The sequence below is a fragment of the Cololabis saira genome, chromosome 8 (genome assembly GCF_033807715.1).
Source record: "Cololabis saira isolate AMF1-May2022 chromosome 8, fColSai1.1, whole genome shotgun sequence".
NCBI classification, from domain to species: Eukaryota; Metazoa; Chordata; class Actinopteri; order Beloniformes; family Belonidae; genus Cololabis; species Cololabis saira.
In genome coordinates, this window is record NC_084594.1 from 44,881,051 (window position 1) to 44,905,465 (window position 24,415).

At 41.6% G+C, this 24,415-nt stretch overlaps 1 protein-coding gene across 1 annotated transcript in view; it reads left to right on the forward strand.

Annotated features, from left to right (window-relative positions):
• Window positions 1–24,415, forward strand: part of cdh4 (cadherin 4, type 1, R-cadherin (retinal)) — a 366,103-nt gene that overhangs the window by 318,420 nt on the left and 23,268 nt on the right. The window contains exons 9-11 of the mRNA XM_061728090.1: window positions 6,008–6,145; window positions 18,860–19,045; window positions 21,260–21,513. Coding sequence (XP_061584074.1) covers window positions 6,008–6,145; window positions 18,860–19,045; window positions 21,260–21,513 — 578 coding nt within the window. The remainder of the gene's footprint in view (window positions 1–6,007; window positions 6,146–18,859; window positions 19,046–21,259; window positions 21,514–24,415) is intronic.

Here is a 24,415-nt window from a genome sequence, read left to right on the forward strand (position 1 = left end):
GAGGAGAAACGATGCCGATGCCAGCCAAACACATTTCTCAGCTTACATATTTTGAATGCTGGTTCTAAAAGCCCATGAAAAGAAAGGAGAACAGAAGTGTACTCGGTTCCCCCTGACTCCACGTATAAGGATACATATTCAAGATTTTCATTTTCAACATGAACGTGTAACTGAAAAGACGTTAAATTGAATTTATCTCAGCCAAGATTCAGTGGAATTGAATCAATCTAAGTTAATTTGATTGAAGTGATCCCAGCGGAGCGGAGGTTAAACCGTGGCGAGGGTCAACCACCCCGGGGGTCACTCAGGTAAACAGAGAGTGTGGAAAGGGGGAGCTGGTCTCTACAATTTTTTGGTCGAGTCCTTGCTTTTTTTGAGACAGATTGCAAGTGACAAGTTAATGACCATGGCCGGTGGATGCCCAGCAAGGCAGAACACAATCCACAACTGACACAAGCAAGCAGCCACTCTTTCACTTATCTGGCCTCACATTTCTCACCCACTCTTGAGTGCTTCTTTACAGCACGCCAGATGAAAATGCTCACCCGGCTCAGGCACAATTAATTCACCTCTCCACGCACGTTGCCAGGGAGCCACTCCTCTCCATGTGGTCGTGCAGCGTTGCCTCACCAGCTAAGACCATTATTTTCCCTATTTTGCTCTCACTAACAAAGTCCCACTGGAGCTTAGGATGTGCTTACCAGGAGCAACCGGCTATCTCCGCCTGTCCTGACAGCTGCTCGGATGGACACGCTGGCCACGGTTACATGATGGTTTTTAATTCGGAATTAATTATTCCGAATTAAATAATTCCGAATTAAACTGTGACTGTGTTTCCATGCATCAATAACCCTTTTAAAACCTGAATATTGGCAATAACCCGAATTTGCACGGCCATGTAAACACCAATAACCCCTTTGAATAACCTGAATTTGCTCATATTCTGGTTTTTAAAAACCCCAATATGACCCCTGGATTACTCCTTTTAAAACCTGAATATTGGGTCATGTAAACGCCAAACGGAATATCCCCATCAAACGGAACAGGAATTTGTTTTCTGCACATGCTCTGTTCACAAGGAATCCTGGTCTTTTGAGTCCAGGAAGTTCTTATAAACACGGAGAACCAAGACCAGGAGGAGACTAATCACTTCATAAATGTAATGAAGGATATGAACATTTCTGCATTTGTAGACGGTAGAAAGTACCGAGATAGAAGATTTACAAGAAGGTGAGAGAAAAGTTGCACGAAGCAGCATTTGTTTTGAATTTGGATACAGGAAGAAGAAGCAGAAATGACGGGAATTGTGTCATCACGTTCTCCGTGCGTCGCTGGTTTGATCCAGATATCCTGAATGATTAATTACCATGTAAACGGAATATTCCCAATGTTTCAGTAACCGGAATATTAGCAATAACCCGAATTTTGACTGCATGTAAACGTAGTCTATTTTCCTTCGAGTTTACATGGAAATAGTAATTCTGAATTGAGGTTTACATGGAAAACACATTTGATCTGCTTTCTCCAATTCCTCTACAGGTCTGGGGGTTGGGAAGGTTCTGATTGGATAGGGGAAGTTACGTCTACCGGAAGAAAAACAAACTTAGCCGCTACAACTTTAAAAAGCTCACAATTCTTATGTTTCCTGTTTCCATCTGTTCTTTTAATTATTTCCAGGTCCTCCAAGCTATTTATTAAATAAATGGTCTCTGCTCTTGACCAGCGTTTACTGCGTGCTGCATCTTGAAACTTTGTTTGGAAAACCAGCCCAGCAGGAATATAAGATCATGGAGACAGACGGGCGAGGGAACGAGCAGAAAGAAACACCGGAATTAATTTAAAGAGGAATGAGTGTAGACATGATCGTGGAATTATTCTATTCAGATTTAAAATCGGAATAAACCAGCCACTTACTTCGGAATTAAGTTTAATTAGGAATGGCCATTTTCATTCGGAATTAGGTGTTTACATGGTCATTTTTACTCTTTTAAATCGGATGTAATTTTAATTCTGAATTAAAGAGGAATTAAACTTCCTGGGAAGTAGTTAACTTCACTTAGTAGCTAACTTTGGTAGCCCAAAGACATTTTGCAGTTTCTTTCTTTAGTCTCTTGGATGGTAAACGACCCTAATTTGGCCTCTATGACAAAGGGACTGGGTTTTATTTTTGGCATTGCTGTGTGTGCAGATGTTTTGCTGGCCTCTGATAACCTTTCATTCAGTACCAGCTTGGACAGATTAGGTCCGTAACACTGGTCCGTAAGCAGGCCCGGTTCTACGAGGGTGCATCAGCATTGCACTCTCAGTTTATGTGTTGAATGCTCAGTTGAAAAGACGAAAAGAAAACTGACAAATGCGCGCGCGTTAAGCCTGATTTATGGTTCCGTGTTAAATCGACGGCGTAGCCTACAGCGTAGGTTACGCGGCGACGCGCACCGTACATTCATGTCGCCGCGTAACCTAAGCCGTAAGCTCTGCGTTGGTGCAACGCGGAACCATAAATCAGCCAGTGTCCGTCACTCATCTGCGTCCAGCAGTTTCCTGCACCAGCAAGACGCTGCTCTCTGCTGCTCCGTTAACACAAAGTAACAATGGATATTTAGAAGTGGTTCAAGCACAACCACGCCAGCAAGTTTATATTTATGGTTATATTTATTTTTGTTATTTATTTTTCTATGTTTTATTTTCTGTTGCTAGATTGTGTGATGGGTGAGGTAGCCCAGACTAAATGTAGCATTTTCTTTCTTCTGCAGCAATATTGCTGCAATAAAGCATTTGAAATACACTTTAGATATTCTTGTTTTGCTAGTATCATTTCGCTTGAAATGATGGGAAAATGCATAATTTAGTGTTGAATAACGTGCCAGGCATGTGCCCCCCCTCTGATCTGAGATGCAGCGTAGTCATCATTTTCTAGAACGTAAGACCAGTGGGGAAGTTTGGACTGTCGCTGTTGTTTGTGACACAACAAGCTCCTGCCAGTGCTGGACTGTAATCCAACAGAGAGATTCTCTGTACGACTCATTACAGAGCTCTTTACTAGCCACTTCTGAACAGGAGTGTTCTCTGGCGCGTGTGTCTGTGTGTTGGTGTGTCTTGTGTGCCTGTTCACGTGTACTGTATCCCCGCTGCTTTCAAGTGTTCCCACTCACTAAAGCAGATGTGGATGTGTACAATATAAAGCCAATAGAGTCATAGCTACTCCCAGATGAGTGATATAACCCTGCAGGACGGTGCTCGTAGGCCACGTCCCCCCACTGTGCGAGAGCTCCACCTGCTGGCTCGTGTCCAGTCAGCTCTCTTCCACTGACCAAAGTGAGACATGTCCATAAAGGCTCAAGCCAATTAGCTTCTCACAACCATCTGCTGCTATTTCTACATTAATGTATGTGACCAGATCTAAATGAGTCTGCAGAGAGAGAGGTGCAGTGGAGGTTCTATTTACTGAAGAACCGTATGCGGGGAGATGGTATTGATATTTCATTATGAGTCTAATAAAGGGCAGCCAGTATTGAGTTTTCATTAAAAAGGTTGGTTTAGTGCAGATTAACATGTCTGTGCACTTCATAATGACTCAGGGAGATGCGGTGGTGTTTGGACTGATTTACCTATTAACTGCATCCTATGAGTTTAAAAAGGAAGGGAAAGAAGAGATGGAGATATAGAGTTACTCAGATACTGCAACCAAGATGTGGCAAATTAGATAGTAAGAGATAAAAAGAAGCTGAGAATGTGCTTGAACAAAGGACATGATAAACTAAAGGGTGTGAGTGACTTGTGTTTGGGGAGAGTGGGAATTAGTGTTTGGTAGAGACATGACTTAAACAATTATTTATTTTAAGTAGCTGCCAAAAAAAAAACAAACAGGAACCATTATTAGCTTCAAGACATTTGATTTCTTCTTCTTTCTTTAATCACAAGTAACATGAATCATTGAGCCTATGGAGAGTGTGGCTTTGGATTGATAAGGTCAACTCACCACAGAAATAAGAAGGACATTAGACTATTGGAAATAACCTTTTGATGTTCAATAAAGTAGCAATTTTGCACAATCAACAATGGTCTGTCCTTGGCGTCAATTCTTTCTCTCTCCCTTTCTTCGCACTTACGAAATGAACACCGGAGCTAAATAGATTTATAGGACTGGAAGTAAGCCACAAATCAAAGTGGCTTTTATACTGTTAGTATGGAATAACATACACACACACACACACACACACACTTGAGATTGTCACGTCTGGGGACAGCCTGAACTTTCAGCACCATGGACAGCGTCAGTGCTGTAGTCAGTGGAAGTCCTGCTGCTGCCTCTTTGCTGCTCTAAAGCTTTTCATTAATCGGGCTTAAACAAAGTTGCTGGCTGTGTCACTGTAACACGGCAGCCTGTGCTGCTGCACACTCAGAGTACCTTCTTCTCATTTTGAGTGGACTAAATGAGGCTCAGTCAACTCCTTGTAAGTTCTGAAGCACTGTGGCAGGTGTTAAAATGATGACACCTTCATTAAAAATGTGCGATGATCCAAGTCTGTTCCCACAGCAGAAAAAGCCATGGGTTTTAAGTGATAATGGGTGGGACTTTTAATTCAATTCAATTCTCCTAGTGGGAGAAAAACCTTATGCCAAACAGTGGCAAGAAAAACTTCCCTTTAGGAGGGAAGAAACCTGGACCAGGACCTGGATCATGAGGGGGGAAGAAACCTGGACCAGGACCTGGATCATAAGGGGGGACCCTCCTGCTGGAGACCAGCTGGACAGAGCAGGAAAAGAGAGAACAGACAGAGAGAACGAAGAACAAAGAAAGGAGTGACACAAACACAATGGCTAACTGGTGCAGTACAGGTGTGAATATATAAACAGATGTCGACGGCAGACACTGAGGTGGTGGAGAGCAATGATGGTTATGAAATACTTATAATTAATAACTTATTCAATTCAATTCAATTTTATTAATATAGCGTCTATTACAACAGAAATTGTCTCTAGGATCTTTCCAGAGACCCAGAACTTCACCCCCGAGCAATTATTACATAACTGAGAAAGGAAAGAGAAGGAGAGGGGATGGCCACCGCTCAGTGGTCTTCATGTCGGTGTCCCCCTGCAGCGTAGCTCTATAGCAGCATATTTACAACAAAGTTATGTTTGAGACTAACTATTTTAGTCTGGTCCTGCAACTGCAGCTGTGACTACTGACTCTAACACACTAGAGTTTACACTAACTAGAGGTTTACTAAACACTAACTAGAGGTTTACTAACACTAACTAGAGGTTTACTAAACACTAACTAGAGGTTTACTAAACACTAACTAGAGGTTTACTAACACTAACTACAGGTTTACTAACACTAACTACAGGTTTACTAACACTAACTAGAGGTTTACTAACACTAACTAGAGGTTTACTAACACTAACTAGAGGTTTACTAACACTAACTAGAGGTTTACTAACACTAACTAGAGGTTTACTAACACCAACTAGAGGTTTACTAACACTAACTAGAGGTTTACTAACACTAACACTAACTAGAGGTTTACTAACACTAACACTAACTAGAGGTTTACTAACACCAGCTAGAGGTTTACTAAACACTAACTATAGGCTTTACTAAACAGAAAGGTTTTCAGTTTAGTTTTAAAGGTGGAGGTGGTGTCAGTCTCCTTAACCCAGATTGGAAGTTGGTTCCATAGTAACGGTTCCTGATAGCAGAACGCCCACCCTCCAAATCTACATTTAGATACTCTAGGAACTACGAGTAAACCTGCACTCAGAGAACAGAGAGCTCTGCCAGGAACATAAGGAACTATCTGGTCTTGCAAATACTGCGGAGCTAAGCCGCTTTGGGCTTTATACGCAAGTAATAAAATTTTAAATTGGATTCTGAATTTTTCTGTTTCAACGGAGCGACGCGGGGGGGAATCATTGAATATTTGAACTCAGTGTCCATTTGTTGAAGGATTTTCAATGTCAATTCCACTTTAATGTTTTTGCAACTTTTTTATTTCTTTTACAGAAAGTGTCTCAGTACACACTCATCGTCCAGGCCACAGATATGGAGGGAAACTTGAACTTTGGACTTTCCAACACAGCTACAGCACTTATCTCCATCACCGACATCAACGATAATCCCCCAGAGTTTACCGTCAGGACGGTGAGTATTACACACACTTCACTGTGTTTCATTCATGGGTGAAAGAATCTTTCTCAAACATTCAGCCAGGTGTCCTTGGAAAAAATAGAATAGCTTTCTGTTTAGTTTTTTTCCACATGTCCAATTTTAGTTCCACAAGAGTTTGAAGTGGACCATACAGGACTGTCTCAGAAAATTAGAATATTGTGATAAAGTCCTTTATTTTCTGTAATGCAAAAATGTCATACATTCTGGATTCATTACAAATCAACTGAAATATTGCAAGCCTTTTATTATTTTAATATTGATGATTATGGTTTACAGTTTAAGATTAAGATTCCCAGAATATTCTAATTTTTTGAGATAGGATATTTGAGTTTTCTTAAGCTGTAAGCCATGACTCTAGTCTAGTTGACATCAACACAAAGCTCATTCAAATAGGCAGGTGGTCAAAGCTACACAACATTCTGGTAAAGAAACTATTTAAGAAGGTTCCACTGACTCACCAACGGTAGTTGACTCTTCCATAACCCTTGGCCCGAACAATCCAGGTAACGTGGAAAACAGGGTAACATTCAAAACTTTGTACATGCTTAGTCCTCTTTTAAAGTTTAGCGTTCATCTCCGTCATGGCAGCCAATTTGCCGAGTCGGCAAATTGGCTGTAACAGTTAAGGCTGATTTATGGTTCCGCGTTACCCCAACGCAGAGCCTACGGCGTAGGGTACGCGGCGATGTGCACGTACGGTGCGCGTCACTGCGTACCCTACGGCGTAGGCTCTGCGTTGGTGTAACGCAGAACCATAATTCAGGCTTTACAGCCAATCAGCGTTGGCTCACAGCCCTGATGCGTTCAGGACAGTTGTAAAGTAAGAATTATTCTACACTGGCCGCACAATGCACATTTTATCGTAATTATAGTCTACAATTTACGATTATGTATGAACATATCACACAAAACGGGGCCCTATCATTGGGCCCTATGAGCTTGTGGGCCCCGGGGCGACCGCCCCCTCACCCCCTCTGGCTCCACTACAGACTACTGTACACAACACTCTGCAGAGAGAAGGCACTCAACATCCACAAGGACACAAACCACCCAGCACACTCCATCTTCAAACACAAACACACAGCATACAATCTGAGACGCTGCAGAGCAGAAAGTATCAAAACTCACACAAGAAGATCTGACAGCGGCTTCTTTCCTGCCACAGCCAGGCTCATGGCAATTTATAGGAACAGTAAGTTCACACCAGCCACCTCACAAAGGCTCAAGTGCAGTAATCTAGTGCCCGCCCGTGTGCAATACATAACCCAAGTGCAATGAGTATTGGCATCCGCGTAAATAGGGTGTATTTTTGTGTAAATAGAGTGTATTGTTTGATTATTTTATTTTATAGTGTCTATTCATTTTATGGTGAGTTGTTTTTACTCTAGTTGAGTAACGCACAGGAACTCCTTTGTGCCCACACTGAGTGTATGTGTAGAAATGGCAAGTAAAGATCTTAATCTTAATCTTAATCAAATGAGTGAAGAGAATGTTTAGTTCCTCCTATATTTTGCTCAGTGAGGCGTGATTGCTGGTATATGTTTTGCTGTGGGATCTGGTAGAGTAGAAAGTCGTTTTTTCACTTTTCCTCGCTGCTACAGTATATATTTTTCATAGCATTGTCCTCATGCAGAATTTAATGTGTATAAATCATAAGTAATAAATGTGCTTTTGCGCGTTTGTAAGACGAAAACAACAGTCTGGCCTTTCTGCTTCATCTCAAAATTGCTTTTATTAGAAAGAAAGACAAAACTTAAAAAGAAAGAGCATTTTAAGCTTTTTATATTTGGAGGGGTTAAGAACAAGCTGAAGATTCCTTAAACCCTCACAACAGACAACTATCTGCAGAGGTGGTAGTAACGAGTTACATTTACTCCGTTACATTTACTTGAGTAAGTTTTGGGAAATGTTGTACTTTTAGGAGTAGTTTTGAATCACTATACTTTTTACTTTTACTTGAGTAGATTTGTGAAGAAGAAACTGTTCCTCTTACTCCGCTACATTAGGCTACGTTGAGCTGTTACTTTTCTTTTATCCCTTTTATCCACGTACGCGTCAATCTCATGACATCACTGGGTGATTCTTTGGGAAAAATGTTTGTTTTTGCATGTTTTGTCACATTTACACAGACTCAAACTCACACAGAGTTTCTATGAGTTCACGTTTGTTCTAGTTCTGCCTGGTTAAGAAAGAAAAGTACAAAGGCTTGACATTTTGTGCTACTTGTACTTTTTTTTTTTTAATTCTGTTGTTATTTTATTTATTTTATTATTTATTAAAGTATTTGAATTTGCTTTAAGATTATTTTAATTTAAGCTATTTTTTATTAATTTTAATTAATTTTATTTTATTGATTTAATTTGCCTGAAGATGATTATTTTGTACTTTTGTCTGTTTGAATGGTTGTGTTAAAAAAATAAATCAGACATTACTCAACAGTTACTCAGTACTTTTTTTTACTTATACTCAAGTAATTATTTGGATGACTACTTTTTACTTCTACTTGAGTCATATTATTCTGAAGTAACAGTACTTTTACTGGAGTACAATTTTTGGCTACTCTACCCAGCTTTGACTATTTGTTTCTTATACAAAGAGGGATTATGTACCTTATATACAGTACATGAAGATGCAGAACTAAGGTCTGCGTGTTCCAGACATGGAGCTCCAGCCGCTGGCGGTCATTTCAACAAGTAGCTTCCATTCTTCCGTCTCATTCTTTGATATACGGAGCACAAGGTCACACACTTATTTACTTCACCCAGATACAATCTTATGACCAAATTCACTATGTGGATTCTTCTTTGCTAACATCTATTTGTCATTCTCTGCCTGGCCAGAAAACACAAGCACATGTTGACGGCAGTCTGATAAACCTTCTAGATGTGGTTGTGGCTGCTCTTTGTGTGATTTCCAGGAGACAGGGATGGTTTGCAGCAAAGACAGCTGTGTCAGCGTGACCCGCTGTGATCACTTCCTGCCACATGCTCTGATAAAAGTCCCCCTGCTCTCAGGAGTAGAATCAAAGCCTGTCCAGGTTTAGTCTTGGTTTACTGGCACTATTTGGCTTTTTTACCATTACTTTATATCTGACTTGTTGGGATTGGTCTTTGCTTTATTTTAAAAATGTTTTCCTGTGTGTACGGTCTCTGTTTTTACTTCCTTGGTTGGTCTTCTCTGTTCACATTGTCACCAGTATTAGTAGCTGTGTTTCCATCTTAGTTCTCTCAGATGTACTCTGTAAGAAAAGCCCGTAGAAATTACCGTAAAAAAATGTGATATAGCAACAGTAAAGGACCGTAAATGTTACAGATGAAAATCTTTGTTGACATTGTGTCAGACTTTGTCTGTCTAACTGGAAATAACTCATTTAATGAAGACATTACTCAAAGAATTCAATGATAGTATGTAGACTCAGTCAAATTACTGTCTTATAATGAGGCTTTTACCGATTAATAATACCTTTATTTTGATATTTTCCAGTGAAATGTAATGGGATTAGATGTAAAATAAGCAATGGCTGCACGTAAATTGTACAGAAGAAAATAGCTTTAATCAAGGCATAGTCATGCTAATTTGGCTGAAAATGGATGTTGAATTGACCAGTTTTGTACATAAATTGCATGATGTTATTTTGTAAAGGATTACAGTTTAAAATTGTAAAATTTGCAGGTCCTTCTGTAATGTGTTTTACAATCCGCTGTATCTTTTACAGTATTATTTTGGCAACCACAGCTGCCAGTTTCTTTCCGTAAAAACAACGTTTTTTTTCTTACAGTGTAAGTGGCTTTGGATATAAAGCGTCTTCTAAATCAGGGGTTCTTAACCTTTCTGACCTTGAGGCCCAAATGAGTGGCCCAGGGGCCATTAAATATTAACACTGTATAGGCTTTAAATGATGTCACTCTTGCTTTGATTTGTATTCAATAATAAACCAAATCCACTTACAGTTTAACAAGCAAAAACCTTGTCATATAAAATGACATAATAAAATGTGATCATCACAGACTTTTATTAAAAATGTCAATGTTAACATGCACACACGTCGGGCTTGATTCATGGGACAAATCAATCAGTTCAGGCTTATTAATTAAGTTACTTTACGTTTAACCTGCAGTACACAAATGGTAAAATACATTCAAACCAAAATCTTAATAAAGCAACATAAAATAATATAGCCTACAAGCAACACACAATTTCTTTTTAGCTCATTACCTTCCATAAGTCTTGTGAAAATTAACTTTAGCTCAGGGAAATTCACCTTTTTAATACAAAAGCTGCTACATACATACTAACTAAACAATTAACATGAACAAATATGGTCTTTGCCTTAACGAAATATAATAAAACAAGATGGCGGCACACGCACCTGCGTACTCTTGTACACCAAGAAAACATACTTTTTAACTTAAAGGAGCATGAGGCAGGATTGAGGCAGGATTTATTCATGTCAGATGAAGCGTTCCAAACCAAAAAGAATGTTTCCTCTAGTGTATCTCTCCTTTGCCTTGAACAGGCTGTGTGCTGCAAAATGTGCTGCAAATGGTCCCGAATTTCCCGCGCTGGGCGGCGGATTTGACATCACATGACGCTGCATGCACGTTCTCCCCGTTCTCCCGTGCCGGCTTCACTGTTGGCTGCAGTACCCCCGACGACCGTCGTGGTGAAGGGTGGCGCTAGAGAGTCTCATTTCTTAAAAGGAGCCTCATGCTCCTTTAATGCTAAATTACTACATTTCCATTAACGTGCATGTGACACAGTTGTCTTTTAACCTCTCGTAACAAGTTATTCCAAGAATAATAGATGTCCAGAATAGCAGGTTAACCTCTGTTCCTGCAGCCACTAGCTTTCATCATTTTGACTCAAAGACGTAGATGTCTGCCGCCAACCGTCTCAGGGCAACGACCTTCTGCTGCCACATCTGAGGAACTTCTAGGAGGTCGTGCTCCACAGTTTCACAAAGGAGGAGAGTATTTAAAACCTTACGATGAATCACACAGCTTCAGAGGACTTATGGCAGGCACAGAGCCCAAGGATACGGAAGAGTATTAGGGCCATGCAGGAGAAAAAATATTTGATTGTGCACTTTCAGAAAAAATTCGAAATGTTGTATTTTTATTTTTCTCCTGCCTGGCCCTTATACTCTTATGTACAAGGAAGCCAGCTCCTACAGAAAAGCCAGTGGGATTCTTTTTGTGATGTGACCTGTAGATGGACAAAAGGTGAATTCAAAATATGAATTCTTCACGTCACCAGAAAAAACACATTGGAGAGTTAGTTTTCGTTGTTCTTCCATTGATACCTCCATCTTTACTTCTAGGGTAATGGAAATACAACAAGCATTTGTAAATAATACTCTTCCAAAACCACTTCCTGCACGTACAAAACAGTTAACAGTCTAAAAAAAGCGTCACCGCTTGAAGTTTCTCTCACTCTCATTTTTTAACTTGATATCAAACACAAGCCACAGACCCAGCAGCACATCTATCATCTCCTCCAGGTTCTACATCTTTAGTGTTGTTGTCTTCTTCATTTAGATCACACAATCAAATACGTCACAGCAGCTTCACTCCAACCTCCTACTTCTGCTCCAGGTGATGAATTGTTATGGAAAAGAAACCAGGCCCAGTTGAGTCGAGCTGAGATGAGATGAGTAGAGCCGAGTAGGTGCTGGTGGAAAAGCGCCATAAGTTTCAGTTTGGCCGAACCCGACCCCTGCAGTCAGGCCCTCTGGCACGCTGGACCAGGGGAAGGCAGTCCAGATCGTCGTCAGCTAGTCATCCAGGTCTGCACAGCTCTGTTAGTAACACAGTCCCTTGTGTCAGGGTGTCATGGAGCAGGGAAACACCTGAAACATCCAGGACAGCGGCCCCCGAGGACCAGGATTACCACCCCTGGAATCTGCTCCTCCGTTCAGAACTAGTTTTCCTATGCCATACACCCAAATGCTGCCCTACAACAGAGATATGCTGATTTTACTGTGGTCCAGGGTTCATATAATCTGAGTCTGACCGTAACTGACCCCACACACAGTTTTTTTTTTTTACTATGTCTGCATATATATTAATGGTTAATACCATGTAGGTTAAAACCTGAGGCATATATATATATATATATAAAAGCTTTATTTGTATAGCACCTTTCCAAACACAGTTACAAGGTGCTTTTACAAGAGCAGAATTAAAAGGCAGAATCCAATAAAATGACAAAAATATATAAACATAAGAACATAGAAATACAATAAAACATTAGAAAATACTAACATTGGATATATATATATATATATATATATATATATATATATATATATATATATATATATATATATATATATATATATATATATATATATATATATATATATATTTTATATTTTCTATTTATTTATTTATAAATTTTGTATTATTTCTTAAAGGGGAGGGATGTATTTTTTTATATATATATCATATATATTTTAATACATCATATACATTTATTTTATTTATATATATATATTTTTTTTTTAATATATATACATTTTTTTATATTTTCTATTTATTTATTTATACATTTTTTATTTTTTTTTAAAGGGGAGGGTCGGGGTGGGTCTAAATTGTGAAAAACACAGGGAAACGCACAACGAGCACACAAGCCTTGGAGCTCTGTAAGAGAAAAACCACCAATCAGACAGGAGAACAGGCAGAGACACAAGCAGCAACCATTCCAGGTCCCTGAGACGGAATCAAAGCTCGGCTACTCCGATTATCTGTCCCCACACACAGCTGTCTGCATAAACCACCTCTGAAGTCTCGTCTAAGCCGTCAGTGGATGATTGCTTCACCATATCTTGGTGTGAGACCCAAATATGACGATAAGTAAAACGGAATCAAAGTGTCTCTCGCTGCGTGCTCTTTCCACTGCTGTGCAAGTCTCCGCCACTTGTTACACTTCCCACACAAGCTACAACACTTGGAGCCCTTCAGTAATTATTTGTGTATGACAGACACAAGAAGTATTTATTGCTCGCTGTGGGGAGCACAGAGAAAACATAAGCATGTTAATTAAGTGAAATTGCTTGTGGGGGTGTAAACCAAGCTGATATATTGCATCTAATTCAAGACCAAAAAAAACAACAAATGATTTATTCATCTCTCCACATGAGCTTGTTGGGTTACTATTATGTTCATCATTGTAAGATAAAGTGAAAGACCATGGTCCTGCCAAGGTCTCTAAATCAAACTACATAGGAGGAACCCCATTTAGTTGTGACGTCAGGCGTCCACCTGTACACTGATAGCCACAGTGGTTATAACCAGTACTGGAGTTGAGGGGGGATGAGGGGGGATGGCATCCCCTCCTGAAATAAAAACAGTCCAAATCATCCCCCCTGTAAAACTGCAATCCCTCCTTTCCATCCCTTATGTCATTTCATCAATGAATGTGGTTTTACTGCTATTTCAACATTTAGAGTCATCACCAGAAAAATAACTTATTTGACAATTTTCACCTGTTTCAAGTAAATTTTCACTTGAAATAAGTAGAAAAATCTGCCAGTGGGACAAGATTTATCTTCTTATTACAAGCAAAAAAAATCTTGTTCTACTGGCAGATTTTTCTACTTATTTCAAGTGAAAATCTACTTGAAACAGGTGAAAATTGTTGTTTTTTCCAGTGATGAGTCTTGTTTTAAGTGTAATGAGATTTTTTTTTACTAAAATGAGACATTTTACTAGAAATAAGACAAATATTCTTGTTAAGATTTTGAGTTTTTGCAGTGATCCATTTGACTTATCCTGTGAAGGACAGAGTCATATTGATAAGTTCAGAAAAGTGTTTTTTATTGTAGTGTTTTGATGTATTTGATGTAAGCCCAGTGGATATTTAAAGCTTACAGAAGGCTGCATTTAACTGCTGCTATGTCATTCCTGCAGTATTTCTGCAGGTGTTTTGGTCACTGCTATTATTTGTAATATATTATATTATTTGTAATCAGCACAAATTATCTGTCCCCATATGATCAAATCCACCATCCCCCCTGATTTTTTTTTACAACTCGAGGAACTGGTTATAACAGCATAGATGATTTGTTCCCCACACCTTTAAAGAAGACAGGGTCACTTTTGAATAGTTTTTATGAGGAGGTTTAAGTGAAGTTAGAGTACGGAAGAGTATTAGGGCCAGGCAGGGAAAAAATAAAAAATATTTTAGGGGAGGAAGATTTTTTTTTCATTATGCACTTCGAGAAAAATGTTGAGAAAAAAGTCCAAATGTCGAGAAAAAAGTTGAAATTTTGAGAAAAAAGTCGGAATGTCGAGAATAATGTTGAAATACAATTTCGTGAATAAAGTTGAAATGTTGAGAAAAAAGGCAAAATTTCAACTTTTTTCTCGAAATTGTATTTCAACATTATTCTTGACATTTCGACTTTTTTCTCGAAATTGTACTTCAACATTATTCTTGACATTTTGACTTTTTTCTCGAAATTGTATTTCAACATTATTCTTGACATTTCAACTTTTTTCTCGAAGTGCACAATAAAAAAAATCTTCCCCTCTCAAATATTTTTTCTCCTGCATGGCCCTGATACTCTTCCACATTAGAGAGATGTGGTCAGTGGCTGTGTCTTCGCTTCAGCCCCTCAACGATGCACCAGTCTCTACAGCTGTCGTGAATAGGAGTCACTCATTGCGTGTTGTTTTTCTTCACGTTCCGTGAAAGAAAGAAAGAGCTCTTTAGCATTCCTGAGCTCATCTACAGTGGAGTGTTTTCTTTGACTTTGGTCTCTTGGTATGAGGCAGTAGATATGCTCTCCTTGTCATACCAATTTATGTTCAGCAATCTCACTTCACTTATCTCCCTTGTCTGAACAGCCACTTCAAAAAGAAAAGTAAAGTGAGCCCCTGTAAAAGAATGATGGTGGCGCAGTGAAGATAGACAGCCAGCGATCCAAACTGTCCCCGGGATCAATACCAGCCTGAGATGCCCCTGTGTTTCCTTTATTTATGTTTTCTGAACTTCTTAAAGCGACTCTCAAACATTTAGCAAATGTGTGTAAATTATACACAAAAATAGCATTTGATTAGGTTTGTCCAGTTAGGACCTCAAATGTGTACCAGCTAACTTTATTGCTGCATATAAACCTCAAACATAATGGAACTTTATCACTTTACGTCTACATTAATCCAGCCTCCCCATCTTTAACTATATCCAACATTCAACGCTGACTTCCCCTCAGAGCGGTGAGAGCTTCAGAAGAGGAATGCCCCCCGTAGGAGAGTGGTGTGAAGTAATTGGGCTAAATCCACCCCTTAAAACCTCTCTTGTGTCTCTCAACAAATGTATTTCAGTCAGACAACTCACGCAGGGAAGTTTAATCAGGACCCATACTACACTTTAAAGAGAATCCATACTTGGTTCATCAGTTATCAGGTTTACATGGAAATACAAGGGTGTACAACTCTGACATCAAGAGGAGCTAGTGAACCAACCAGAGGAGCTAGTGAACCAACCAGAGGAGCTAGTGAACCATCCAGAGGAGTTAGTGAACCAACCAGAGGAGTTAGTGAACCAACCAGAGGAGTTAGTGAACCATCCAGAGGAGTTAGTGAACCATCCAGAGGAGTTAGTGAACCAAACATAGGAGTTAGTGAACCAACCAGAGGAGTTAGTGAACCATCCAGAGGAGTTAGTGAACCAACCATAGGAGTTAGTGAACCAACCAGAGGAGTTAGTGAACCATCCAGAGGAGTTAGTGAACCATCCAGAGGAGTTAGTGAACCAACCTGTGGCAGGGTGGAGTAGCTGCAACCACTCAGTCTCTCCACCCTGCCACACAACCAGAGGAGTTAGTGAACCATCCAGAGGAGTTAGTGAACCATCCAGAGGAGTTAGTGAACCATCCAGAGGAGTTAGTGAACCAACCAGAGGGACAAGTGAACCATCCAGAGGAGTTAGTGAACCAACCAGAGGAGTTAGTGAACCAACCAAAGGAGTTAGTGAACCAACCAAAGGAGTTAGTGAACCAACCAAAGGAGTTAGTGAACCATCCAGAGGAGTTAGTGAACCAACCAGAGGGACAAGTGAACCATCCAGAGGAGTTAGTGAACCATCCAGAGGAGTTAGTGAACCAACCAGAGGGACAAGTGAACCATCCAGAGGAGTTAGTGAACCATCCAGAGGAGTTAGTGAACCATCCAGAGGAGTTAGTGAACCATCCAGAGGAGTTAGTGAACCAACCAGAGGAGTTAGTGAACCAACCAGAGGAGTTAGTGAACTAACCAGAGGGACAAGTGAACCATCCAGAGGAGTTAGTGAACCATCAAGAGGAGTTAGTGAACCAACCAGAGGAGTTAGTGAACCATCAAGAGGAGTTAGTGAACCATCCAGAGGAGTTAGTGAACCAACCAGAGGGACAAGTGAACCATCCAGAGGAGTTAGTGAACCATCCAGAGGAGTTAGTGAACCATCCAGAGGAGTTAGTGAACCATCCAGAGGAGTTAGTGAACCAACCAGAGGAGTTAGTGAACCAACCAGAGGAGTTAGTGAACTAACCAGAGGGACAAGTGAACCATCCAGAGGAGTTAGTGAACCAACCAGAGGGACAAGTGAACCATCCAGAGGAGTTAGTGAACCATCAAGAGGAGTTAGTGAACCAACCAGAGGAGTTAGTGAACCATCAAGAGGAGTTAGTGAACCATCCAGAGGAGTTAGTGAACCATCCAGAGGAGCTAGTGAACCAACCAGAGGAGTTAGTGAACCAACCAGAGGAGTTAGTGGACCATCCAGAGAAGTTAGTGAACCAACCAGAGGAGTTAGTGAACCATCAAGAGGAGTTAGTGAACCATCCAGAGGAGTTAGTGAACCATCCAGAGGAGTTAGTGAACCAACCAGAGGAGTTAGTGGACCATCCAGAGAAGTTAGTGAACCAACCAGAGGAGTTAGTGAACCATCCAGAGGAGCTAGTGAAACAACCAGAGGGGCTAGTGAACCAACTTGAGCCCCATGTGAATCCCCGGGGGCAGTTTTTACGTGTTGCACATTGTGACAGTGTCACAAAAGCCAAACGCTTCTCTAGATTGCTTTTAGGTGTCCTGATAACCACAGAAAATATGGAAATTGCTGCAAGAAATAAAAGTTTTGGACGCATTAACCTTAAAAACAATGTTTAACCAAACACGACTGTATTGTACTACTATTGTTTGGATTGTGACGCCAGAGTTAATCACAGGGGGAATGAGATTATCACTGGCAGATGAAGATGAGAAGAGCTCTGTGCAGAAAGGGGAAACAAAGAATGATAAAAAGAGCTTTTTGCATGAAACTCCTCTCAGGATTTCTGCTTTGATCCTCTACTGGACTCGTTTTCCCTGCACGTTTGTGAGCAAGCTTCCACTGGTTCTAAAATACACCTCCAAACATGTTTCCTATTTACATTGTAAAGACAAATGACGTTTGTCTGCACTTTGCAAAGTCAGACCGGCTAGAAATTCGGTGGCATAAATCAAACTGAAGTCCCAGACTTTCCTCCCTCAAAACGATTCATCCAGTGGAAATGTTTAGTCTTTTGTGTCTTATCACTGGGCCCATGCTGCATTTAGGAGAGCTGCCGGTCCGTGCAGTCAGACCCACTGTGAGCGACAAATTCCATCTGGTGGTCTGACGGTGCGGCCAGACAACCCTGAAGGACTGTGGTGGTGTTTATGCAAACGTTCGGGGTGAAAATGAAATGAAAGAACCCGCACACTGCGGACTGAGAGCGCATATTCATTCTGCTATTGTGCTTCTCAAGCCAGCAGGGGTGTGGGAGAAGAGGAGGCAAGCCAGGCAGGGAGGAGGAATGGAGTTGTGGAAAGGATGAGAGGAATATTTCTGTTTTGCTGCTTGGGTCCTGCGATGATGAAGACATTCATGTGAACAGCAGCTGGCAGACACGCGCCATAACAAGCTAATGTGTCACCAGTGGAAATGCAGATTATCCAGAGACGGGGAGGGCGGGTGTTGTGAGTCCACCTTCCTCGCTAGCCAGATAGGTCCCTGCAGAGAGCGCTGGGGATCCTGTGGTGGTATAAACTCCTGCAGCTGCCACCACGTCTCCTCCAGAGCCGGTTCACAGGGGACTTGTGTCAGATTGCAGTATAATGAAGATCATTAGCCGAAGAATATTCCTACTGCTGCTTTAATCACAGCACTTATCTAATTACTTAATGAGACCTGGATTTGGTTAATGCACACAATCTAAATTAAATGGGTAAACAGTTAACTGAAAAATCCATTTGTTCAAATAAAGACTTTCACATGAGCAGATATGGAGCGGAATAAGGAGTTGCATTATCATAATGGAAGATATGATTTTCTATTATCTGCATTTGAATAAATACGTCTCTGGTGTATTTTTCCCTCTACTGTCTCTCTAATTTCTCCTGAATTTGTTTCGCTACCACTTTGAGTTTATGCCTCAGTGTAATGAGCATTATCGGCCTGACCCTGAAACCCAATTTGTTTTCATAACAGCAATTATGCTAAATCCTAAAAGATGGATGATGGCAAAAGCAAATGTTTAAAATTCTGAGAGCTCAAGTTATTAACATGCATTAGCGGGCTTCTAGAGCCCCTTCACCATCATCATCATAACCATCACCATCACCATCATCGTCGTGAAACCCTTCCTTCTCACGCTGCTGTTTTCTCTCCGCTCTGCGTCTTGTGCAGTTCTCGGGCGAGGTCCCAGAGAACAAGGTGAACGTGGTGGTCACCAACCTGACCGTGGTGGACAGAGACCAGCCCCACAGCCCCAACTGGAACGCCGTCTACCGCATCATCAACGGAGACCCCACCGGACACTTCACCATCCGCACCAACCCCATCACCAACGAGGGCATGCTGACCGTCGTCAAGGTAGGCACAGTTCACCGGCTTCCTGGTTCAGATTGAGACTGACTAGACCAGGGGTCGGCAACCCGCGGATCTAGAGCTGCATGCAGCTCTTTAGCGCCGCCCTAGTGGCTCCTGGAGCTTTGTCAAAAACGTTTGACCTTTTTTTTTTTTTTTTTTTTTTTAATCGCGACATTTTGATTTTTTTTCTCGAAATTTTGACTTTTTTATGAAGATTGTACTTCAACATTAATCTTGAGATTTCGACTTTTTTCTCGAAATTTTGACTTTTTTCTCGAAATTTTGACTTTTTTCTCGAAATTTTGACTTTTTTCTCAACATTTCAACTTTTTTCTCGTCATTTCGACTTTTTTATCAAGATTGTACTTCAGCATTAATCTTGACATTTCGACTTTTTTCTCAACATTTCCACTTTTTTCTCAAAATTTCGACTTTTTTCTCAACATTTCCACTTTTTTCTCGACATTTCCACTTTTTTCTCGAAGTGCATAATGAAAAAAATCTTCCCCCAATTATAACTAATATAGCTACATGCAGCATGTGTTGCCTTCATTCTAAGGCTTATACAAGACTTCATTTTTTGCAGCTCCAGACATTTGTTTTTTGTGTTTTTGGTCCAATATGGCTCTTTCAACATTTTGGGTTGCCGACCCCTGGACTAGATGATATGGAGCCTTGAGCTCAGTAGTCGTTACGCAAATAATCTGTAATATTGTCACTTTACTTAATTACTCCGTGCTAAATTAGTGATACTATTTTTTATAGAGTGCCCACTTCCTCAAAGTACAGAACAGCATGAGCACTCATGAAGGTAATGAGTATTGGTTTCAAGAGTAAGGCTGGAACCGGTGTTTTCCTATAGCCAGGAACCTGTCAAGGTCCCCAGCAGATGGACATGTGACCTCCTCAGCGTCTGCTTGGTCCTCACGCTCCCCATCAGCGGGCCGATGCCTTCAGGCAGCTTCACCCAGTCTGACGCATGATCTGTAACGGCGGCCGCCATTCGCTCAGAGAGCCTTTACAACTAATGGACCTGTGTGATTTCGGACACTGCATGTGATTCCTGGACACTGAGTGTGATTCCTGGACACTGCATGTGATTCCTGGACACCACGTGTGATTCCTGGACACCACGTGTGATTCCTGGACACTGAGTGTGATTCCTGGACACTGCATGTGATTCCTGGACACCACGTGTGATTCCTGGACACCACGTGTGATTCCTGGACACTGAGTGTGATTCCTGGACACTGCATGTGATTCCTGGACACCACGTGTGATTCCTGGACACCACGTGTGATTCCTGGACACTGAGTGTGATTCCTGGACACTGCATGTGATTCCTGGACACCACGTGTGATTCCTGGACACCACGTGTGATTCCTGGATGATTCCTGGACACTGAGTGTGATTCCTGGACACTGCGTGTGATTCCTGGACACTGTGTGTGATTCCTGGACACTGCGTGTGATTCCCTGTGACAGCAGCTTCGTCCGGCTGAAAAGTTGAACTTCAATGAACCGTCCTGAAGAAGCGTCCATGGTTGGCGATCCGCGGTCCAGATATCGCCAGCTGTAGTCCATCCTGGGTCTCCTGGTATCCCCGCACAATTTACCTATGATGATAATGTACTTTCAGTACTTTTACGTCAACTTCAGGCAGGACTAAATATACGTAACACCGTAATGAGTTATTTCCTTTATGGCACTTTTCCACTAGACTAGTACCTACTCAGCCCGACTCCACTCGCCTCGGTTTGGTTCTTTCCACCGGGGGTCTAACGTGCCGAGTAGATACTTTTTCTGTAACTATTCTACCGAGGTTCTACTGTAAGTGGCTGAGTTGGCTGTATCTGATGTCATTACACTACACGCTACCAATTGGTCAGGGGGTTGGCCCAATCGCCCAATCGCCCAATCGAGTACGTCACAGCAGCTTCACTCCAACCCGCCTACTGCTGATCTGGGTATTGAAAAGAAACGAGGGCGAGGCGAGTGGAGTCGAGATGAGGCGTGGCGAGTGGAGTCGGGCTATTTAGATGTTAGTGCCAATGTTAACTTCACAACAACAAGACAAACCTTTAACTAGTGATGCATCACCACAATACACAGCAGGCATGTTATGTCTGAAGTTCAGTTTTATTCATCTTGCTGTCAACTACCCTCATGTCCCTCAATCTGTCCTCTCTCTCTCTGTCCCCCCGGGCTTCCCCTGCAGCCGGTGGACTTCGAGATGAACCGGGCCTTCATGCTGACCGTGGTGGTGTCCAACCAGGCAGACCTGGCCAGTGGCATCCAGTCCTCCCTCCAGTCCACAGCAGGAGTCACCATCTCTGTCCAGGACGTGAACGAGCCGCCCGTCTTCCCCGTCAACCCCAAGATGATCCGTTTCGAGGAGGGCGTGCCGGCAGGGACCACTCTCACCGTGTTCGCCGCCCAAGACCCCGACCACTTCATCCACCAGATCGTCAGGTAGGAGCTTTTTTCTGACATTTCGGCCCAAAACGCTGAACTCTTGTAACGATTTTCTTTGCCGAGATATATAGGAAGATATGTATCTGCCAGTGGGGAACCTTCAGGGCCTTCTACGCCTTCAGAGAAGGCCTAAAAAAAAAGAAATAATAATAAATGTAAATGCGGTTGAGAGACGGAGTTCAATGGCAGAGTTAAATTCTCTGTGATGAGGTGAAGGCCCAGCGTTAGTGCTCACGGTTCCCCACTGGTATCTGGTATCTTCTGTATTATAAGTAAGGGATAATGCCCGACGAGGTGGCCATTAACATAAACATATGGACGCAGGGGCGTGAACCGTCCGACGCCAAGTGGAGGGCGGTTTGCCTCCGCGGAGATATTCTAGTCCACTCAGCTCCGTTCGGCTATGCTACAGTAACAAACAGGAAATATATTTGTTTCAAAGAATCAAAGTCCAAAGATAGTTTCCTAAATCGTTTTATTAAGCTACATATATGATCAAGTATTAAAAAAAATAAATAAATAAATGTTTCATTAAGCTACAAATATTATCAACCATTAAAATAAATAAACAAACTAAAAGAAATTATAAAATCACTCATGTGTCCGTCCTGCGGTAGCCGGCTCTTCTTCTCTGAATCTCCGTTGCCGTGGTTACCACCTGGCTGATGATCCAGCGCAACAATATCAGGCAATTGGACCGAACTTGTTTTCTAGGTGTCCATTAACACTTTTAGTTTAGTTTAGTTTAGTTTTTTATTTAGCACATACAATAAAAATAACATCACACAAATAAGTGCAGTTAAAAGAAACTGTGCAGGGAGGAGCGAGTAGTCAGTAGGTATGAGGAGCCCCCACCTAATAACTATAACAATATAGTTATGAGGATACAAAATCATAAAATAAAGAAAATAATAATACATCATAAAACTTGCATGCAGAACATGAATGAAAATAAAAAATTACTGTTGACCTATAAAGACATGATCATGAAAATATGAATATTATGCTGAACAAGTGGCAACACAGAATATGAAGTACAAAAGAAACATTAACAGTGGGAAAAGCAAGAGCTTTCTTGGCTACACTGTTGAATGTTCTCTTGAGCGACTTTGTAAGATGGATAGGGACCTACAATTGTTTGCAATCTGGTACCAACTATTCCAGACTTTGACACCTCGATACCTAAACAAAAATGGTCTTCTAGATTCCAGACATTTAGGTGGATGTAGGGCGAGGGCCTGCCGCGTTGAGGAAGAATGAAATTGAGAGTTTGTAGCAAAGTATGTCCTAAAATGCTCAGGAACATTTCCTTCTGAGGAAAATATCTTGTAAAGAAAAATGCACTTTTAATGGACACCTGCCAGCCAATCGGAATTGAGTATTTACACGCCTTGGTATAAGTAAATATAATGAACACTATATGAGCAAACAGCAGTTTGCTCATACAGTGTTTATAGTCGGGGTTGTTCTCAGATCAGACTCTGAGCGTTTTCTTCTGCTGTGCCGTCTGGGAGGTGTTTGCGTGCACATCCATCACCACCAGCGCTCCCTCCCTCTGACCCTGCAGCTCTGTTCCCGCTCAGTCTGCGTGTCTCTTTCTGACGGCAGCTCAGAGCGCGTTGGGCTCTCAGCAGCCGTGAGTCTGCTCCAGTTCTCCTCCAGGCCCCGTCACCGGAACCCTCACACTGTATGAGCATGAAAGACGGAGAAATGCATCAACGCGGGGCCAGACGTGCACGGGCGCGCACACCGAGCCAGACTCAAAGCCCTGAGCGTGAGTGTGGATGGGAGAGCAGCCAGCTTGTTCTTTTGAATGTTTTTTTCTGGATTTCTCTCTTTTCTCTCTGGAGGAAACATGAAACAGGATGATGTGCAGCCGAGGCTGTTAGCCCGCTGATTTCACTGTTTGATGCGATTAAAATGGCCGACTCCGTCTCCGCGTTGGCATGTGTGTGTTCTCGTGTCCCTGGGCCTGTTTGATGGTCAGCCCTGCGGAGCCGGGACGTTTCTGTGCTGCTCACTCCCACTTCCAGAGGTCTCAGCTTAGAGCTTGGCTCCGCCATCAGAGGTGAACTCCCACCAATCTGAGCGGCGCTTCTGTAGAGACGACAACTCACGAGGGATTCACTAAAGGGAGCGTTCAAAGATTTAACAACTGATGCGAAGATCTTAAGATGTGGTTTCTACAGCTCGGTGGTGACCGACTCTGGATCCTCCAACTCTTCCCCAACATGCTGCTTCTCTGGCTTTTTCACAAACGAGCTATTTAGATGTCAGTTTACACAAAATAAAATGTCGTTCTTTTAAAGTGACGTCCGCGGGAGGTGAAGGTGAGGGTGGGAGGGGTGAAATGGGGAGGGGCATCTTCATGGCACAGGAAGTGGATGAGAGATGAGAGGTGGATGAGTGTGTGTGTGCATGCATGTGTATGTATGTGTGATTGTGCAAGTGTGCGTGCATGTGTGTGTGTGTTTTTGCGTACACCTGTGTTTGTTTGTGCGTGTGTGTGTGTATGTGTGTGCACATGCTTGTGTATGTGCATGTGTGTGCATGTGTGTGCATGCATGTGTATGTATGTGTGTTTGTGCATGTGCATGTTTGTGTATATGTGCGTGTGTGTGTGTGTGTGTGTGTGTGTGTGTGTGTGTGTGTGTGTGTGTGTGTGTGTGTGTGTGTGTGTGTGCGCATGCTTGTGTATTGATCTTATGAAATCAATAAATTCCATCATCAAAATTATAACAAATAAAGGTTTAACATATCTTGCTTTGCATGTAATAAGACTATGTAATATATTAGTTTCACCTTTTAAGTTGACTTATTGAAATAAGTTAACTTTTACACCATATTCTAGTTGAATTATTGAAATAAATTAACTTTTACACCATATTCTAGTTGAATT